Source organism: Falco cherrug, chromosome Z (genome assembly GCF_023634085.1).
Source record: "Falco cherrug isolate bFalChe1 chromosome Z, bFalChe1.pri, whole genome shotgun sequence".
Lineage (NCBI taxonomy): Eukaryota > Metazoa > Chordata > Aves > Falconiformes > Falconidae > Falco > Falco cherrug.
The window spans coordinates 27,263,031-27,278,919 of record NC_073720.1 but is presented as its reverse complement, the minus strand read 5'-3'; the positions used below and the strand labels follow the sequence as shown (position 1 = coordinate 27,278,919).

General features: G+C 36.7%; 1 protein-coding gene across 2 annotated transcripts in view; it reads right to left on the bottom strand.

Moving 5' to 3' along the window:
- Positions 1-795: 795 nt before the first annotated feature.
- Positions 796-15,889, bottom strand: part of CERT1 (ceramide transporter 1) — an 81,077-nt gene continuing 65,983 nt past the window's right edge. Inside the window, exons 10-18 of one of the 2 annotated variants that reach the window (XM_055698302.1) lie at positions 14,906-14,998; positions 14,247-14,324; positions 10,117-10,212; positions 9,310-9,442; positions 9,120-9,190; positions 7,688-7,816; positions 6,771-6,900; positions 5,323-5,459; positions 796-4,505 (exon numbers count right to left, since the gene is read on the bottom strand). In XM_055698302.1, the coding sequence (XP_055554277.1) occupies positions 5,332-5,459; positions 6,771-6,900; positions 7,688-7,816; positions 9,120-9,190; positions 9,310-9,442; positions 10,117-10,212; positions 14,247-14,324; positions 14,906-14,998 (858 nt within the window). In that variant the 3' untranslated portion in view covers positions 796-4,505; positions 5,323-5,331. The remainder of the gene's footprint in view (positions 4,506-5,322; positions 5,460-6,770; positions 6,901-7,687; positions 7,817-9,119; positions 9,191-9,309; positions 9,443-10,116; positions 10,213-14,246; positions 14,325-14,905; positions 14,999-15,889) is intronic. The other variant, XM_055698303.1, reaches the window with a different exon arrangement.

Below are 15,889 nucleotides of genomic sequence, written 5' to 3'. Positions count from 1 at the left end.
CCTTCCGCCTCCTGCGCTGCTTTCAGCACCGGTACCCGAATCTCCGTCGAACCGTGGCTCGCAGGTTCAGCCCTCTCTAGGGTCCCTGCTCGGGCACCATTTGTCGCGACGGAGGGAAGACACAGTCACTCAATATGAGTGATCAGCAGACTTCGTTTATTGTCCCTTACAGTCACCTTTTATGCCTTGTTATAATTAGCTCATACATATTACAAAAGTTAAGCTCATTATTGGTTAGTTGCCTAAATACCAAGCCCGCCCCTACTTTCTCTTCTGTAGTTATCTGTTCCCACCTGCATCATTCTTTTCCCACCGAAATCTTCCTGTTACGGTGTAACAAGGACAGCCAAAGACAGTGTATTTTGCTTTACTTCAGATAGGCTGAGAGCGATGTGCATTTTTGTCCAGCCAGCGGGACTAGGTCTATGTGACCCTTTTCAGCTAGCCAGTTATCCACATGCAAGGAAAAAAGCTTACTGCAGCTGTGGTTAGAGCTGAATTAAAATGGATACTTTGAGCATTAGTGGCCTGAAAGTGTATCCTCTTCCTGCACCTGACGAAATACACTTCTCTCCTACTATGAAACTTGGCTTTTATAGGTGGAGACTAAAGATAAGGATAGTGATACCCTTCATAATACACACTGGCAAATTACGTGGCATAACTCTAACTACTTACCCTTCACTGCATCTAGGGTCACATTACACTGTAGTTACACAGACAGCTACAGAAGAGCAAAATCTCTCCTTACTGGAAAATATGTATTTTTTAAAAATTACACACATAACTTATGGGTCAAGCATGTGACTATTTTTATTTTATTTTGGGGGATTTCTTTGTGCCAGCTAAAATAGCTGAATTCTTCCAGGGCAAGTCTTGGCTCAGGACTATGTTACTTGATGCAATACATTACCAGAGGCCCGGTGCAACTAAGCTTTTGGTAAGTCTTCTTTTTGCGCAAGTGATGCCTCCATGTTATTTCAAATTGTTCCTCTAGTCTTGCATACTTGTAAGGTTTCTACAGCTTTATTCATTACTACACAAAAAATAGAAATCCCCCCATAACAAATAAAGGTAGGATTGCTGTTGATACCTTAGGCACCAGCCATTTCAGCTATTAAAAAAAGCTTCCTCTACAGAAACTCATCTCTGTTTTTAAAAATTCTTCGTATTTCAGAAAAAGCCACATGTTTATCCTCTGGCACTCCTCAGTCTTGGACCTCTCTTCTTCACACAGAAACTTCGATGATGACGTTCATTCTGTACAAACGAAGACAAGAGCTGAAATACTTTGTAAGTGCTCTATATTAAGACTATATTGTACAGGAAATTTTTTTTAACATGCCTCAAAATGTGGTTTTCTATATATAAACTAATGTGGCATTCAATTTTTCATCTCTGTAACCTCAGTGATAAAAGCAAACTGCTTTCCTGTTAAATGTTTTCCATACAGTATAATGTAGATTATAAACAACTTTTAGATCATTTGTGAAGTATAATGTTTTAAGTAAGTTTCTCTAAAGCACTGAAAGTTGATAGTAACTACAAACCAGGATTTTTCTTAATTTTTTTTAATACTTTCAACTTTTAAATACTGTTTTAGATTTGTGATTGTAACATGGAAGAACCAACTTCTTTCAATTTTTGAAACTTATCATTAGAATCATAAAGCTATTATAGAACAGTTACAGTCTACACAATCAAGGTACTCAAAAATATGACTCATGTTTTAAGTCTGTAGATGAACAGTGGCAATTCAAATACAGTGTTATCTGTACAATTTGACAAAAATACAGGTGGACAATCTGATTAAAGAGAATCTGCACAACTTCAGATAAGCTAGCTCAGCCCAATTAAATAAAAGGTAATTTCCCCCCCCCCCAAAGTGCATCACATTTTTCACAGATAAATTTGTCAAAATAAGAATGTTCAGGTTCTCAGACAGGAGAACAATGACAGTCTCATCCTCATTCCTAATACAAGTTCCATCAAGTCATTTCCTTCAGATCTAGTTTGGCAGCATCCAAATGGCTACAGATATTTAGAGAATGGTATCTAATGGAGATGATTGTTGCGTTCTCAGCCCTTCAGACTGGTTCAGCTTCTAAAGACATCCAGTCTAGAGTCAGGAGCTGCTTCTGCCAAGACCACCATAGCTGTATAAATACTACTGAGCCATTAACAGGAAAAAGTGAACTCAGAGCACACAGATACAGAGCAGTGACTGGAGTGATGGGCAAAAAGAGAGACAGGTTGAATGTCTTAAAACCATAATAGCAAGATCCCTTCCAGAAGAATCTAATGGCTAGTTACACACAGACAATCTGAGAGTCCTACAGAGAAGTGTCTTTTTTTTCTTCATTTTTTTTATAAAGAGGTCAATTAATACCCATTTCTGTATCTTGCAACTCCTTCCATATTCTTAAAGAAGCCTCTCAACATTGATGGGGCAGGGCTAGCTGTAGTGAAGTACCAGTGCCTTTATCTAAAAGTAAACACTATTCTTTACAAATGGTATCTGTAGTGTAATTTTATTTACAGAATAAATCACAAAAGTACATCACATTTAGTGCAAATGCAACTAATGATATAAATTTATATACTGCTTTGTAAACTTTCCATACCTTCATAGAATAAAGCTATCCAATTATATTAATAAACTTGCCTGTGTTCCAACAGTTACCAGAAATGGCAAATAAGGAGTTAATTTCTTTCTATTTTGGATTTCTTTTTTTTTTTTTAAAGTTCCCATCAGTGGCTATGGCGGAATGTACCATTGCTTGGTTGATTGTAAAAAGATGAAGTACATTTGAGGTATAAGATTTTTTTTTTTTAACATCTCTATATAAAATGCTCACTGGTGATAGAGTAAACATGTACATATTTTCATCTTATTTGCCTTACTAGCATTACCATATAGGCACTTTTCTACATGTTCGAATTAACAGAGTAACTCTGTAATAAGGCATATTCCATGCACACCATTATAGAGAAAGGCAAATAAAAAGGGAAGAGTTATATGGAGCATGAAATCTGCATGCATGTATTATGCATGATTTCACCTCTACAGAGAAGATGAACAGACTGAAGTCTTTCAACACTGCGCAGATCACATTTAATCATTTACCAAATCTTCACTGAGTTACTATATTTATTTTCAGGCACCTACCATACTATATCAAATAAGACTTTCGGCTTTCTTTTGAAAAAGACATGTCTCAAACTTCTCTTGAGATAGCACAGGTTAGTCAAACACTGAGCAATCTCTGAAGGGTTTCCAGCTATGGGACATGGACAAAAGACCTCAAAGCCAGTACCAGTCTGCCACAGTCCTCTCCTAATGAGCATCTCCAGAATCAAAGGCAGGCAAATATCTGACATTCAAATCCTCACAGCAACTAAAGGGAACTTTTCCAATAAGGACTATGCATTTTTATAGCTCTGACAGGTTTTTGATCAAGAGGCAAGTAACTTTCTACATAAACCTCATATCATGGCTTTATCAAGATGAGGAAAACACATGCAGGATCTGAAAATAATGTACTCATCCTCATTCTAGACTGGGAATGTTGCCTTATGTAGTTCATATTACTTCAATAATTACTATAGTGTACCTTCTCACAGTTTTGGGAAAGCCCTGGATATCATGCAAGAAAGCAGTCCACATACAGCATGGACAGATGACTTCTAGCTTTCAGGAGTCTCTTGCCCTCTCATACAGAACCTTCCTAGGTATTTCTGGATCATGTTTAATAACAAAAATTCTGTAGCACATATTACAGAACTAAAAAATACAATAGAAATATAGATATATCTGGAAAAAATAAAGCTTTTCACACTCTTACTCCTTCAGAACTAGAGATCGTCATAGGAGTAAGACAATAGAAAAGGCAAAGTCGTAAGGATATTGACAGCCCTCAGGTATTAAGTGACATTTTATGTAACAAGATGATTCATTATAGAAACCAGCAGCAGTGAACTGTGATTATACAAAGCAAAACAAAACCTACCAATAAGTCACCTGGGCTTTACTGAAGTCCCTCCCCTCATCCTCCCCAAAATACCACTAGATTTTTGTGCATATAAAGCACATACAGTATGCTATATGTGCATTTGTCTTTTGTGCTTTTTAGACATGCACAAGAACCGCGCGAATATCTTAGGAAGGCTGACTGAAATTCTGCAACTTGTTTAAAATTAAAGCAGTAACTCACGTTGCTGATTCAAAGTTGTACATGTTCTTTTAAAGCAAGCAAATAAAAATAGAGCCATATACATGTTATCAATACATGTACTTATAATTACACACTGATTCAGCAAGAAAAGTTAGCAGGAGAGAGCTAGTGTTAAATATTCAGCCCCACGGTGTTGCAACACTTCACTTCAGTATAGAAAGCCTAGAACTTGGGCCATAGAGAGACTGTAGATCCTTTGTTCCAGCATGGAGTGCTCTATGCATGGTCACTTCTCCAACGTGGAATGCTCACCCAGTCTTGTTTGGATTGCTGCAGGTAAGCAAAGACAAAAATACAGCACTGAAAAGTTTGAACACTAAGAGGAAAACAAGAACTTGTTGAACACCTTAAATACTATCAGCACTGCTATGGTCACAAATGAACTGTTTGCTCGTGACGGCCATGTTTTTAATGGTTCACCTACACTAGGTCTCCAACAATATACAGTGAAAAATGTGAATCGTTGCAGGGCTACCTGTTACAGAGGGATCAAATAAGTAAGACTTTTGGAGTCTGACATCATAAACAGAATCCAAAAATAGAGGTAGCTTATCTCATGCCTAGAAGCAGCAATTAAAAACTTACTTTCAGATCATGCTGTAATACTAGAATTACCACATGGAATTTGATGGTTTGATACCAGTTACACATAATGAAGTAAGCAGCAAGAGTCCACACTAACAAAAATTAGAAAAGAATACTTTGACCATCAAAATATTCTATCAAATATGCAATTATAAGAATTTAAGATATTAAAACATCACAAGGCTCCAGAGAGACTTCACTGTTCTTTTCAGAACAAGTGTAAAATGCCTGTGGTAGCTGAGAAAGAACAGTATCTATTCATACTTCTTCATAAATTAAGACGTGTGCAAAAACGTATAAGATAAACTAATAAAGTCTACAAAACTTAATACTTGGTAACTTGTGGAGCCCTTATTTTTCATCCTAGTAATACACATGAATTAATGAATGTTTTAAACTAAGCACCAAATTTATGCCAATCATAAAACATTTCTAGATGGAATACTTCTGTTTGACCTTAAATTTACACAAGTGAATGAAGAACGAAAAAATTAATGTATACCTGCTAATACTAGAATAAAATAGGCTTTCCTGCTGTTTTCTCTTGCACGTATGATGTAAAACGCTTCAAGAATTTTGGGTATTCTCGTTTTGCCACTGCCCGTAACACTGATGCTGGTGCCCATCCTCCTGGGTTCACTAGAAGTAGACAGGAAGACAGACACTGAAATACAGCAAATCCACTAAAGGCTAGAAAAGAAAATTCAAGTTCGTTATTCCTGCAACTCTTTCTGAATTAAGAGGGAAGAATAACGATCACCAAATATTTATTATGCCCTTACAGCTTAAGCTTAGTCCAATTCTATGATGCCACTATTTAAAAAACATTAAACATGAGTGTTGTGAGTCTTTGGGGAATACCAAATGGATGATGATATTCTTTAAGTACTTCCAAGAAACAACAGAAAACCGAGACTTAAGTCACTTCTTATTTCAAAGAAAAGAGAAGCCAAACTTAACTTTCCAGTAACTGCTGCATTTGTCTGCGGAATTGCTACATGGCTGTTGTCTTACAAACTATTTTTTAAAGCACTTAAGATTCAAATGAATTCTGAACTATGCTTCAAGTCACAGGGGAAGTATTTTGCTGAAAAAGCTGTCACTTCACATATAGTCATAGTTCAGAATTTATCAACGAAAATGTGTTTAAGTAACCGGGAAACTTCTAAAAAGGAAACAAAGCAGCTTACCCCATAATTTAGTTATTTATTTAGTATTATTTATACAGGATTTAACACAGATCATATCACTCATATGGCAAGGATTTAGGGAACTAATTTTTCAGACTTTGACTCTCAGTAAGCCATGTAATAGGTGGTTAAAAGTAATAAGCAGGTGAACTACTCAAAGTGTTTCGTAGCTGCAGGAGAGGAGCTATTAAGTATGTAGCTCATACTACAATACACTGCTAAATACTGGGCCAGTGACAATACAGTTTGGCTTTAGTAACTTTTCAGTCAATATTAAAGATACTATCAGTTAAAAAGGCTAGATTATACAGCTTGCAAACATCCTCATATTTGCTCTTCCCTAACACTGAGGGTACAAACTGTATCTTCACTGTCAGCAGCTTTTCAGCCTAACAAGATGAATTGGGGGGGAAAAATTACAGCAATACATGAAAAAGACATACTATTACTGAAGCTAAAAGCTATGCCAAGTCATCCCAGTTGCAGACAGTTCTGCCCACCCTCCTCCACCCCAAGGGTCTGTACTTAGGACTGAGCTACACACCATTTCCGTTTATTCCTCCCAGCATGCCACAGAATGAATGAATCCATTCTCTAATTCATGTAGCACATTAATTCAAGTATTTTTGAACATGAAGACTGAAAGTGTGACGCTATATGTAAATGTAACAGAAAAGTACACAAAGCTTTTTTTGCCAGTATTCAGCTCCCCAGAATTAGCTTACATCACAAATGTCATATTGAAAAATTTTAGACTTACCATTAGCTACATATGTAATCTTGCATAGGATGTTGTCCCTGCTTATTTCCTTGTTCCCCTCTGGTGGGCTTACTAATGTCTGACAAATCATAGCTATATTTATTTTGGCACGGACACAGCGATTGTTCAGCTGCCAAAAAAATTAAACATTTGTAAGTCTCTAAATTTGTTCCAGCATACTTAGCTGCTAACATTTCAATCTACTATGAAGTCCAGGACACCTTGGAAGCTGTGTTTCTGAGAGTGTGCATTCTAGCACTACATGGATGTAACAAGTGTGTGAAATGAAAGGTACATGGTGAACTGGGAAAGGGTTGAACTCAAATGCCTGAATCTCAGGTTACTGCTTGCTTAATAGGTATTACAAGTGAATTACTTCAATTACTGTGACAAATGAGTAGAGAAACATTTAAAGAATAATGAATCAGCATTTACAAATACCAGTTAAGTCACTTTTCCCTGCTAAGCTGGCTATGGCATAGCAATCAGCACAGAAATACTCCACAGAAAATAACTCACTGCTACTACCTGACAGAAGCAAGGCAGAACTGCAAGATGGAGGTTTAACAGATTCCACATCTACAGTTATACAAACCTACTCCTGTATCTGACAATATGTAAGAGTTATTGATTTGATTCCACATGAAATCAGCTCAATTCTTTAAGATGTTCACAAATCTCCAGAAATTTTGCTTGTATTCTACTGCAACACCTTAGGTCTGCCAACTGCTGAGGTAAGGCAAGAACGCTTTTGGCTCAGAATGCTCTCATCAGGTCACTGCATCACCTAGTTTAAATAAACTAGGTTTTTGCACAGCCTCCTCAACTCCCACACATTAGTATTGCACACGCATTATCATGTAATGGAAAAATATTACCTTAAAAGCAGAACTTGACAGAATGAAAATAACACTTACAGGAGCACTGTCATGTTCCACTGAGAAATTGCACACAATCCATGTTTCAGGATCATTTTCACTGAATGCTGGTATCTTTCTGATGGCAGACAAATATAGCACATCCCTTTGAGAAGCTGGCCACACCCTCTGCAGAGAAACAGCTGAATATAAACTCTCCCAGTTTTGCAAATTAAATACTTACTATCTTTAAAAGCAGAACACAAGCAAGGCAAACCAGGTTAATCACATTATTTAAGTAAAGTTTCTTCAAGTTAGTTATTTCATTTTCAAAACTGAAACAGAATATAGCTGTTGTACAGAGGAGTATCAGGTTATATGGCCATGCTTAATTTTTAAAAATTTAAGGCCTTTGAAACACAGAAAGCCAAGCTGCAATGACTTTTTCAGCAGACAAACAGGAAGAGGCAGTTCCCCTCCTGTTCCCTCAACCTGAGGTTTACTTTTTAGTTAATACTTGTAAGACACAAACTGAACTAGTATTTAAGTATAAAGTAGATGCATCCACAGTTACTTAAGTCTTCAGAGAGAGGTGGAGAAACATATTTAAGACATGTATTATTTCAAAAAGCTACTACTTCAGTAAGATAGATTTGGTAAACTGGTGTTATCTAAGAGAGTTTCAGAAGCAAAATGTCTGACAAAATAAGAAAATATAGAAGAGCCATTTTCCTGACACTCAATAGGGTTAGAAAGTCTAGCTGTTACTATAACACTATACACTTCACACAACTGTCTACTTAAAATCACGAGTCCTCTTACAATACAGAAGTTTAAGGTAACTGCATTACTGACAAAATTGTCAAAGAAAAATACGTGGTTTAATATTTGAGTATACTAATACGTGGAATCATGCAAGATTAAAGATGAATCTGTACACTTCATTCCCAATTTTTTTGAGCCTTTAAGCTACAGTTGTGGAGTTATAATACAAAGGAACTTTTTAGTAAATTTACACTAGAACTGGCTGCGGGAGGAAGAACATAATGAAATTACAAGAACAAATGTTGAACCAGCAATTATACCACCTCATAATGCAAATATGCTTGTCAACTAATTGTGGTCAGCAATAATTTGCATCATTTCATGAAAACATATGATACAGTGGTATAGGTTTCTTCCTTGTAGTCAAGTGTTGATTTACTGTTTCCGTTTGCTTTAGATGACTCTTGCCTTTCTGACAGTGATATATTTAAGAGATTAAAAGCAATTCTCATTTGTTATTACAAGCTCTATCAGGCACATGCACAACCAAATATGCTATCAAGACAAGTCTGAAAAATTGATGAAGTTGCAGTTTAATACAGAACTTGTTCTGAAACAGTTCTGAACAGTATTTTAAATTAAGACATGAAAGTATTCAGAATAAGATTAGAACACATATGCCCCAGACTGTCTCAGTAAGGTATGCATACGGCTGAAGTGTTATTACCTTATGTGTCTGGTAAATGATGATTGCGTTATCAGCTAAATTTTCCACAACATGGAAATTTTCAATTGTTGCTAAAAGAGGAGGAGGGGGGAAAAAAATAATCCATCAGTAACCAAGCAAGATGTTAGGTCATTGTTATAAACAATATCCTTGCTGATAAACGTGCAAAACTTAAGAACCCATTCCTTACTTTCCCAGTCATTACGAACATCGACATTCCAGAAGTAGTGGCAAACTTCATGCCCTGTCACCCCTTTAACAGCATGGGTTGCTTTCAAAGGATCTAGAACTATTCCATTCTCTTCCACCTCTCGTCTGTATACCTATAGCCAAATATAAAGAAAGAAATGTAGAATAGAAATTGTCAGAACTGTTCATGTTTTAATTGTTTAAATTTCATCAGTTTTTTTAAAAAAAACAACCACCTAGAAGACTAACACACAAACCATTTGCCATGTCACGGTTCCTGGTAACTACCACTGCAGACATTCTTACACAGCAATTCACATAATATGTAAATACTAGTACTTTGACTCCCTACTCAAAAATTAAGCTACTTTATTTACCACTATGTACAAGGATCCATACAAGCACAGTAGAGCAGCCAATGCAGTAACTTGCTACTCTTAACATGTTTGTACATTCAATTTACACATCATTTTGATACCATGTTTTAAGTAGGAGAGAATGAGAAAGTAATCTGCAAAGGCAAAGCTATTGCAAGAGTTAGACAGGATTTTGTATGAACAAATAAAAGCCACAGCTCTTTGTGGACTCCAGTCCTAACTTGAAAGAATGCCATTCTCAGAAGTTTTAACAGCATAACTTGCCGAGTGATAGTATTCCCAGAGAATCATAGAATCATTTAGGTTGGAAAAAAACCCTTCAGATATCATGTCCAACCATAAATCTAGCGCTGCCAAGTCTGGCAGAGTGAAATTATCCATCTTCACAGCATATAATCTCACATCAATTACACAAAACCCCAAGCATTTACCTTCATTTCTCCTTCTTCTACCACTAGCTGCCAATTGGCATCTCCTCCTACATCTTGCAAGGAATACGTCATGTGGTTCTGTACCATCTCTTCCACCTTTAAAGAAGAAAAAAATACATACACATTTTTAGCTCATTCATTTCATCTTCTTGGGCAGAGACTGTACACTATTGGAAGCCACAAGTCAATACTTCAGACCCTGTGCAGAAGCAGAATTTGGACAACAGAGCTTTCTATTACAGGTTAAGAACCAGCAGATACTTCTGGACTTTAGAAACAAAGCCCAAGACCTTGATTCAGCTTCCAGCTTTCGTTATGGGTATTTCCTATCCTTCCTTTTACCTGTAAAGTGTCAAAACTCACTATTTCTACTTAAGACAATTTTATTTCAGCATACAGGAACTTACTTCAGGTATCTCTAAATGCAATTCCAATGCACTGCAAGATACTCAGAGGAGCATTTAAAAATATGAACAAAGGTGGGGGTTGGGGAGGAAGACAAACTAAGAAAACAAGTGCATATCACAAGTTATATTGCAAGAACAGTGAAGGAAACAGTAATGAACAAAGCATGCTTATTCGGTTTCATTGGCATCTTTGCACAGCTAGAAAAAAAGACAGAAAAGCTTACATTAAGAAAATTTATGATGAATCAGACTACTATTATAAAATAATAATTTAAAAATTATTTAGCTAGGTAGAAATGTCCTTTTCTTAAAGGCCAAATATTGGACACATTTTTGTCAAGCTATGCGAATACCTCATTTTATTCCATATACCATGCATGTCCTGGGACAAAGAAATAGGATTTTTATTTTAAATCTATAATCTGTTTCTTTTGTGTCCCCCGCTACCCCCACCCCCCCTCCAAAATCCCACTCTCCCCCAAATAAAAAGAGAAGCAAAAATATAAAGTATTCATTGCTGTGTAATTTTTAAAAGTACTGGAACTATTTTAATAACTTTTTTTGCACCCAAAAGACAGGCGACCACAAAACTTGTCACAGCAAATAAGTCCATGTGATTGACACTATTTTCCCAAATCACTAGAAATACCATTTTTTTCAAATCAGACAGCACTACAAAGGTTAGTTAACTGACCAACACAAAGATTAGTCTAAGTGCACAATCACAAGATGAATAGCTTGAACCTGTACTGTGAGTGGTTTTGCACAACTTAACAAAAAAATAAAGCCTAGTGTGCCTATAAAAACATATAAAACCTATTTGAGCAAGTAGTACAAGTAGAAACCAAAATTAAGTCATATTTAATTATCTTTCTGATACAATACAGAATTGAAAGATGTTATTTACTTCTAACTTCAAGCACTAATTTTGTTTGTACTATGTACTCCATGGACAACACATTCAAAAACCAGGAAGAAAGGTAATTGAATCAATTAAAAAAAATCGTTGAAGTACATAAACTAGAATTTCCACGCAATGGATTTTATTTTTATTTTAACTATAGTCTTCTGTACAAAAGTTATCAGTCCAGTTTTTTGAGTTTTGTTTGGTTTTGTTGTTTGTTCTTGAGTTATAATGAACCAAAAACACCCACAAGATTTGTGTTCCTGCTTTTAAACAGGACATCTTTTCCTGCCAGCTACTAGCAGGTTTCCTGTAAAGGATTCTTCTATTTATTTTTTCCAGAGAAACAATGACAGTATAATCCAAAACAGGTAAGAATGCGGACTGTTTAGATATTTAATTACTAGCTGTAGGTCACACTTCTTTCAGAAATTAATCCTCAGTATGACCCCAATGTTTACCTGCAACACCTTCAGGTCTCTGTGTGTCTTCTCCCCTAGCTCTTAATCTATTAAGGACAAAGCTAGCTTTTGTATGTTTGTTTTGTCTTTTGCGGCTTTTTGCTTCATGCTAAATGCAGAGGAATGATGGGAGTAGCAAGGGAAGAAGAGAAGGTCATATCAACAGGAGCGCAATGTCAGCTTTCTTACTTCTGCTTCACCAAGCAACTGCAGTACCTACAACTGCCTTGTGCATACATACTACCAGTCCAAACTATGTAATCTACACGTTGGCCGCTGTCTGTCAGCCTGCAGCTATTGCAGAGGCACACAGTCAAGACTCACAGGCTCCTCCCTACTGGACAGGCCTGCATTTACCTCTGGTTCCCTTGTAACCTGTATGCCAGGTGGCCTTGGCATGAACATTAAGTGGGAAGTTCTTCACTTCAAAGGCCCTTAGAACAGCTCAATGTTTTAAAATCTCAGTGCTTTAAAAGTGATCTACAATTCAAAAAAGTAACTGCATTTTAAATGAAAGTGACCTGACCTCCCACTTAACTGGCAGAGACAAATCAATGCCTTTCTAGAGGCACACTGCAGAATTAGCTCCCATCAGAATACATTTTTATAATTCTCAATCTTAAAAACAAGGCTGCAAGTCTGTACTTAACCTTTTAGTGATACGAAAATTCCCTTTGTATGAATGAAGTCTAGAAACAAGTCACATTTATTCAGAGTCAAGATATTTGCTTGCCTTTCTAAAAGCCAAATCTTCAGCCTGGGGACAGAGGCCAGCTTCATATTAATAACCATTCCAGAACAGGCTGCCACCAAAAGAAGGTGTGCTTATGTTTTCTTCATACTCTCAGTTGTCTTTCACCTGCTTTTTCAGTAGCAATGGAACTCCACAGTAGGTGGATTTATTTGTTGATCTGGCAAAAGTTTGTTCTAGTGAAAATATCTGGGTGTGGTGGTGACACCAGTCCATTTGATCCTGATCCTTAACCTCAATCTGCATTATTGTGATAAGGATGCGGTCCATCTCAGATTTGTTTCTAAATGGTTAGATTTCAGCCTCACTAGTGCCCAGATACTCAGGTTTATCATACAAATGCACAAACGTTACCACAGGCATAAGAGAGGTGAAAATGAGGAGGCCTGCATATTTTAGCAGCTGTGAGTTTCCCTTGTATTGAACTGTCCATGTACCCAATAGCCTGACAGACAACTAGTTCCTATCTTTGGAGTCAAACGTGCTTCTTTATTACTTGATCTCCCCCCTCCTCCCAAACTAAAACTGAAAAACTAATTTGCTTACTGGAGTACCAGCAGATGAGCAAGCCTATCAGTATTGTGCAATTATGACCCACACACTCTTTCCCTAGTGGTAAGTTGCAATTTCAGAAACTGACTGCAAGACCAAGTGTCAGGGTTTCAGTCCAATGAGTATACCCTTAAATATTAGGGTCCTGCTCAAAGCTGCTAGTAAGGTCTGCAGATGCTACAATTCCAGGCTCTGTTAATCAAAAGAAAATTCATTCCTTCTATTTGAAAAAGCAAGTTTTTTTCAGCATTAGTTAGTGATTTCAAAAAACCCTCTAAAATGACAGATGTCAGAAGGAAGCTCCATATTCACAATCACATACTGACCACAGCGGAAGGAAACTAATGGCATGAATGCCATGTCTGAACAACCTTTTTTGAGACTGAAGAGCGAACACATGAACTCACCTATCTAATTCTACTCTAAATTATGATCTTCAGAGTAAGCACCTAGAGTAATTTTGTATATTACTGGAATATGTCTATGACTACACTGACATATTCAGGATGTCGACTTGTTTTCTGAAGGATAAGTGAATATATTGAAATGCTCAGTAAAAATTCTGATACCCACAACCTTGTTTGCCAACAGACTTTATGACCTTACAGTAATAAAACTAGTGGCAGTGGTAAAAAAAATGGTAATAAGTAAACCTTGATGTTTAGTATATTAATGTCATTACAAACAAAAGTTAAAGACAAAAATTAAACTTTGGATTTAAAAACTATTCAATCTCCAGCCCACACAGAACAGGTGTTACTCAACTTCTATAATAATCAGAAATGCAAGATTTTCAAATGGTAGGCATTTTTATTAAAGCTATGGAATTAAATCCAACAGTTTCACAAGATCTGGGCCTCTGCACAACTGATATGCATGCAAGCTGAATGTAAAAAGACAACCATTTAGTACAGAAATAGAGAACTCCTTTGTTTATCTCAATGTACTAGTTTAAAGCAAGCAGTGATTTATGTAACAAAAAACCCAGGTTTCTAGAGAAGAGGATGAAATATAGCAGAGATATGCAACCCCCACTCTACACATTAATACAGTACCTGGGCGCTGAATCTGTGAACATCATCAGAGGCACTGACTAGATCAATGGAAGACATGGAGGAAGAGCGACTATAGGGCTACCAGAGACAGACAAAGAAAAAACCAAGTAATCAGAACAAAGGCACAACAGAGCATTCAGTACCAACTTACAAGCACAAGATAATGAAGAAAAGGAAAACAAAAGCACCATAAGCAGCAAGCACAGCAGCAAACGCTGATCTCATGCACCTATTCTGTATTATGCTCCCAGCGCAGCTCTGAGAGGAGCACAGTGTTTCTAGTAACACTAAAAAACAGTCAACTGATCCTGATACAAGTGACTGGATGTTTTTTTTTAATAAAATCAATTCAATGAATTTTGGTGAAGGTATCTTAAAAACACTGAGGGTCACAAATTGGGAGTTTTCCCTTACTAATTCTGACAAGCTTGATACAAGTCAAGAGTATTCTAAATAGATACTCATATCAGTATTTTTTGAGCCAAGACAGAAAACAGTCCTTCTCCAATTCCAGCTACTTCATTTGGAAGTGAGTATACCACTGAAAGTTACTAGAAACACCTAAAAAAAGTTAATATCTCACCAACTCATACAAGATATTATACAGAACGATTACAGGTCAACCCATTATTTGGAGGAGATCATAAGAAGTATCTTACCTTTTGGACAAATCTGTGAGTCCCCACAGCAGAATATGCATCTCCAGAAGGTAAGGATGTTGGCCAGTGTAATCTAACCTTTTCACTTTGGGACTGCAACAAAACAGGTTTAATTATTAGTAGTCAACTGCCTGGACTATGAGTCATCCTCAATCTATGTAGTGGCTAAAACAACTAATGCTGTCCACGACAGGCATGAAGCTGTCATCCTGCTGGAATTCTCAGTAAGTGAACAGGCCTGAAGACTGAATTCATGTATACTTCAAGGTATATTTCTGCGTTAAGCAGAATAGATCAGATCCATGTAGTCGTACAAAAGTCACTCAGAACTTTCACACTCAGCTAAGAGACCCCAGCACAGGTAGACTGTTGGGTATATATGCACCCTGGAAAGTCTTTTAGTTTTAACCAAGTAATTATATTCACGGTATTCATAAGCCTAAACACTTTCAAGACAGAGGATGCTGCACCACTTTGTTAATCCCTTATTTTATATACTGCTGTGTGTTCTCATATCCTGTATTTCCTCACATGCATCTTACACCTTTTTTGATCCTTGTCATTCAAGTGTATTCAAGAAATAAATTAGAGAAGTAGTTGCAGCCTTCAGAATTTTTAAATAAAAAGCAAACACCAACACAACTGCCATCTTTCCTATTTCACATACTGTTAGTCAACAGATGCTTCAGAGCAATTAATTAGGTTTTGAGAAACAGCTGCAGCATTTGATATCCTTATTTGCATAGGGCATCAGTTACATATAAAGGTAAGTTTTATACAGGACACTCATTTAGGAGTTAGAAACTAGAGACATTCAGTTAGCATATCACACTGTCCTTTTCTATATAAACTATGAAGTCACTTTCTCAAAATTAGTGTTAAGCAACAATATTTAATGTAAAAAAATTAAGTGAATTCCTCTTATCAGTGTCAGAATAAGCTACCTAGAGCTTCATGAGATGCACCACAGGACTGAGTTTAAGT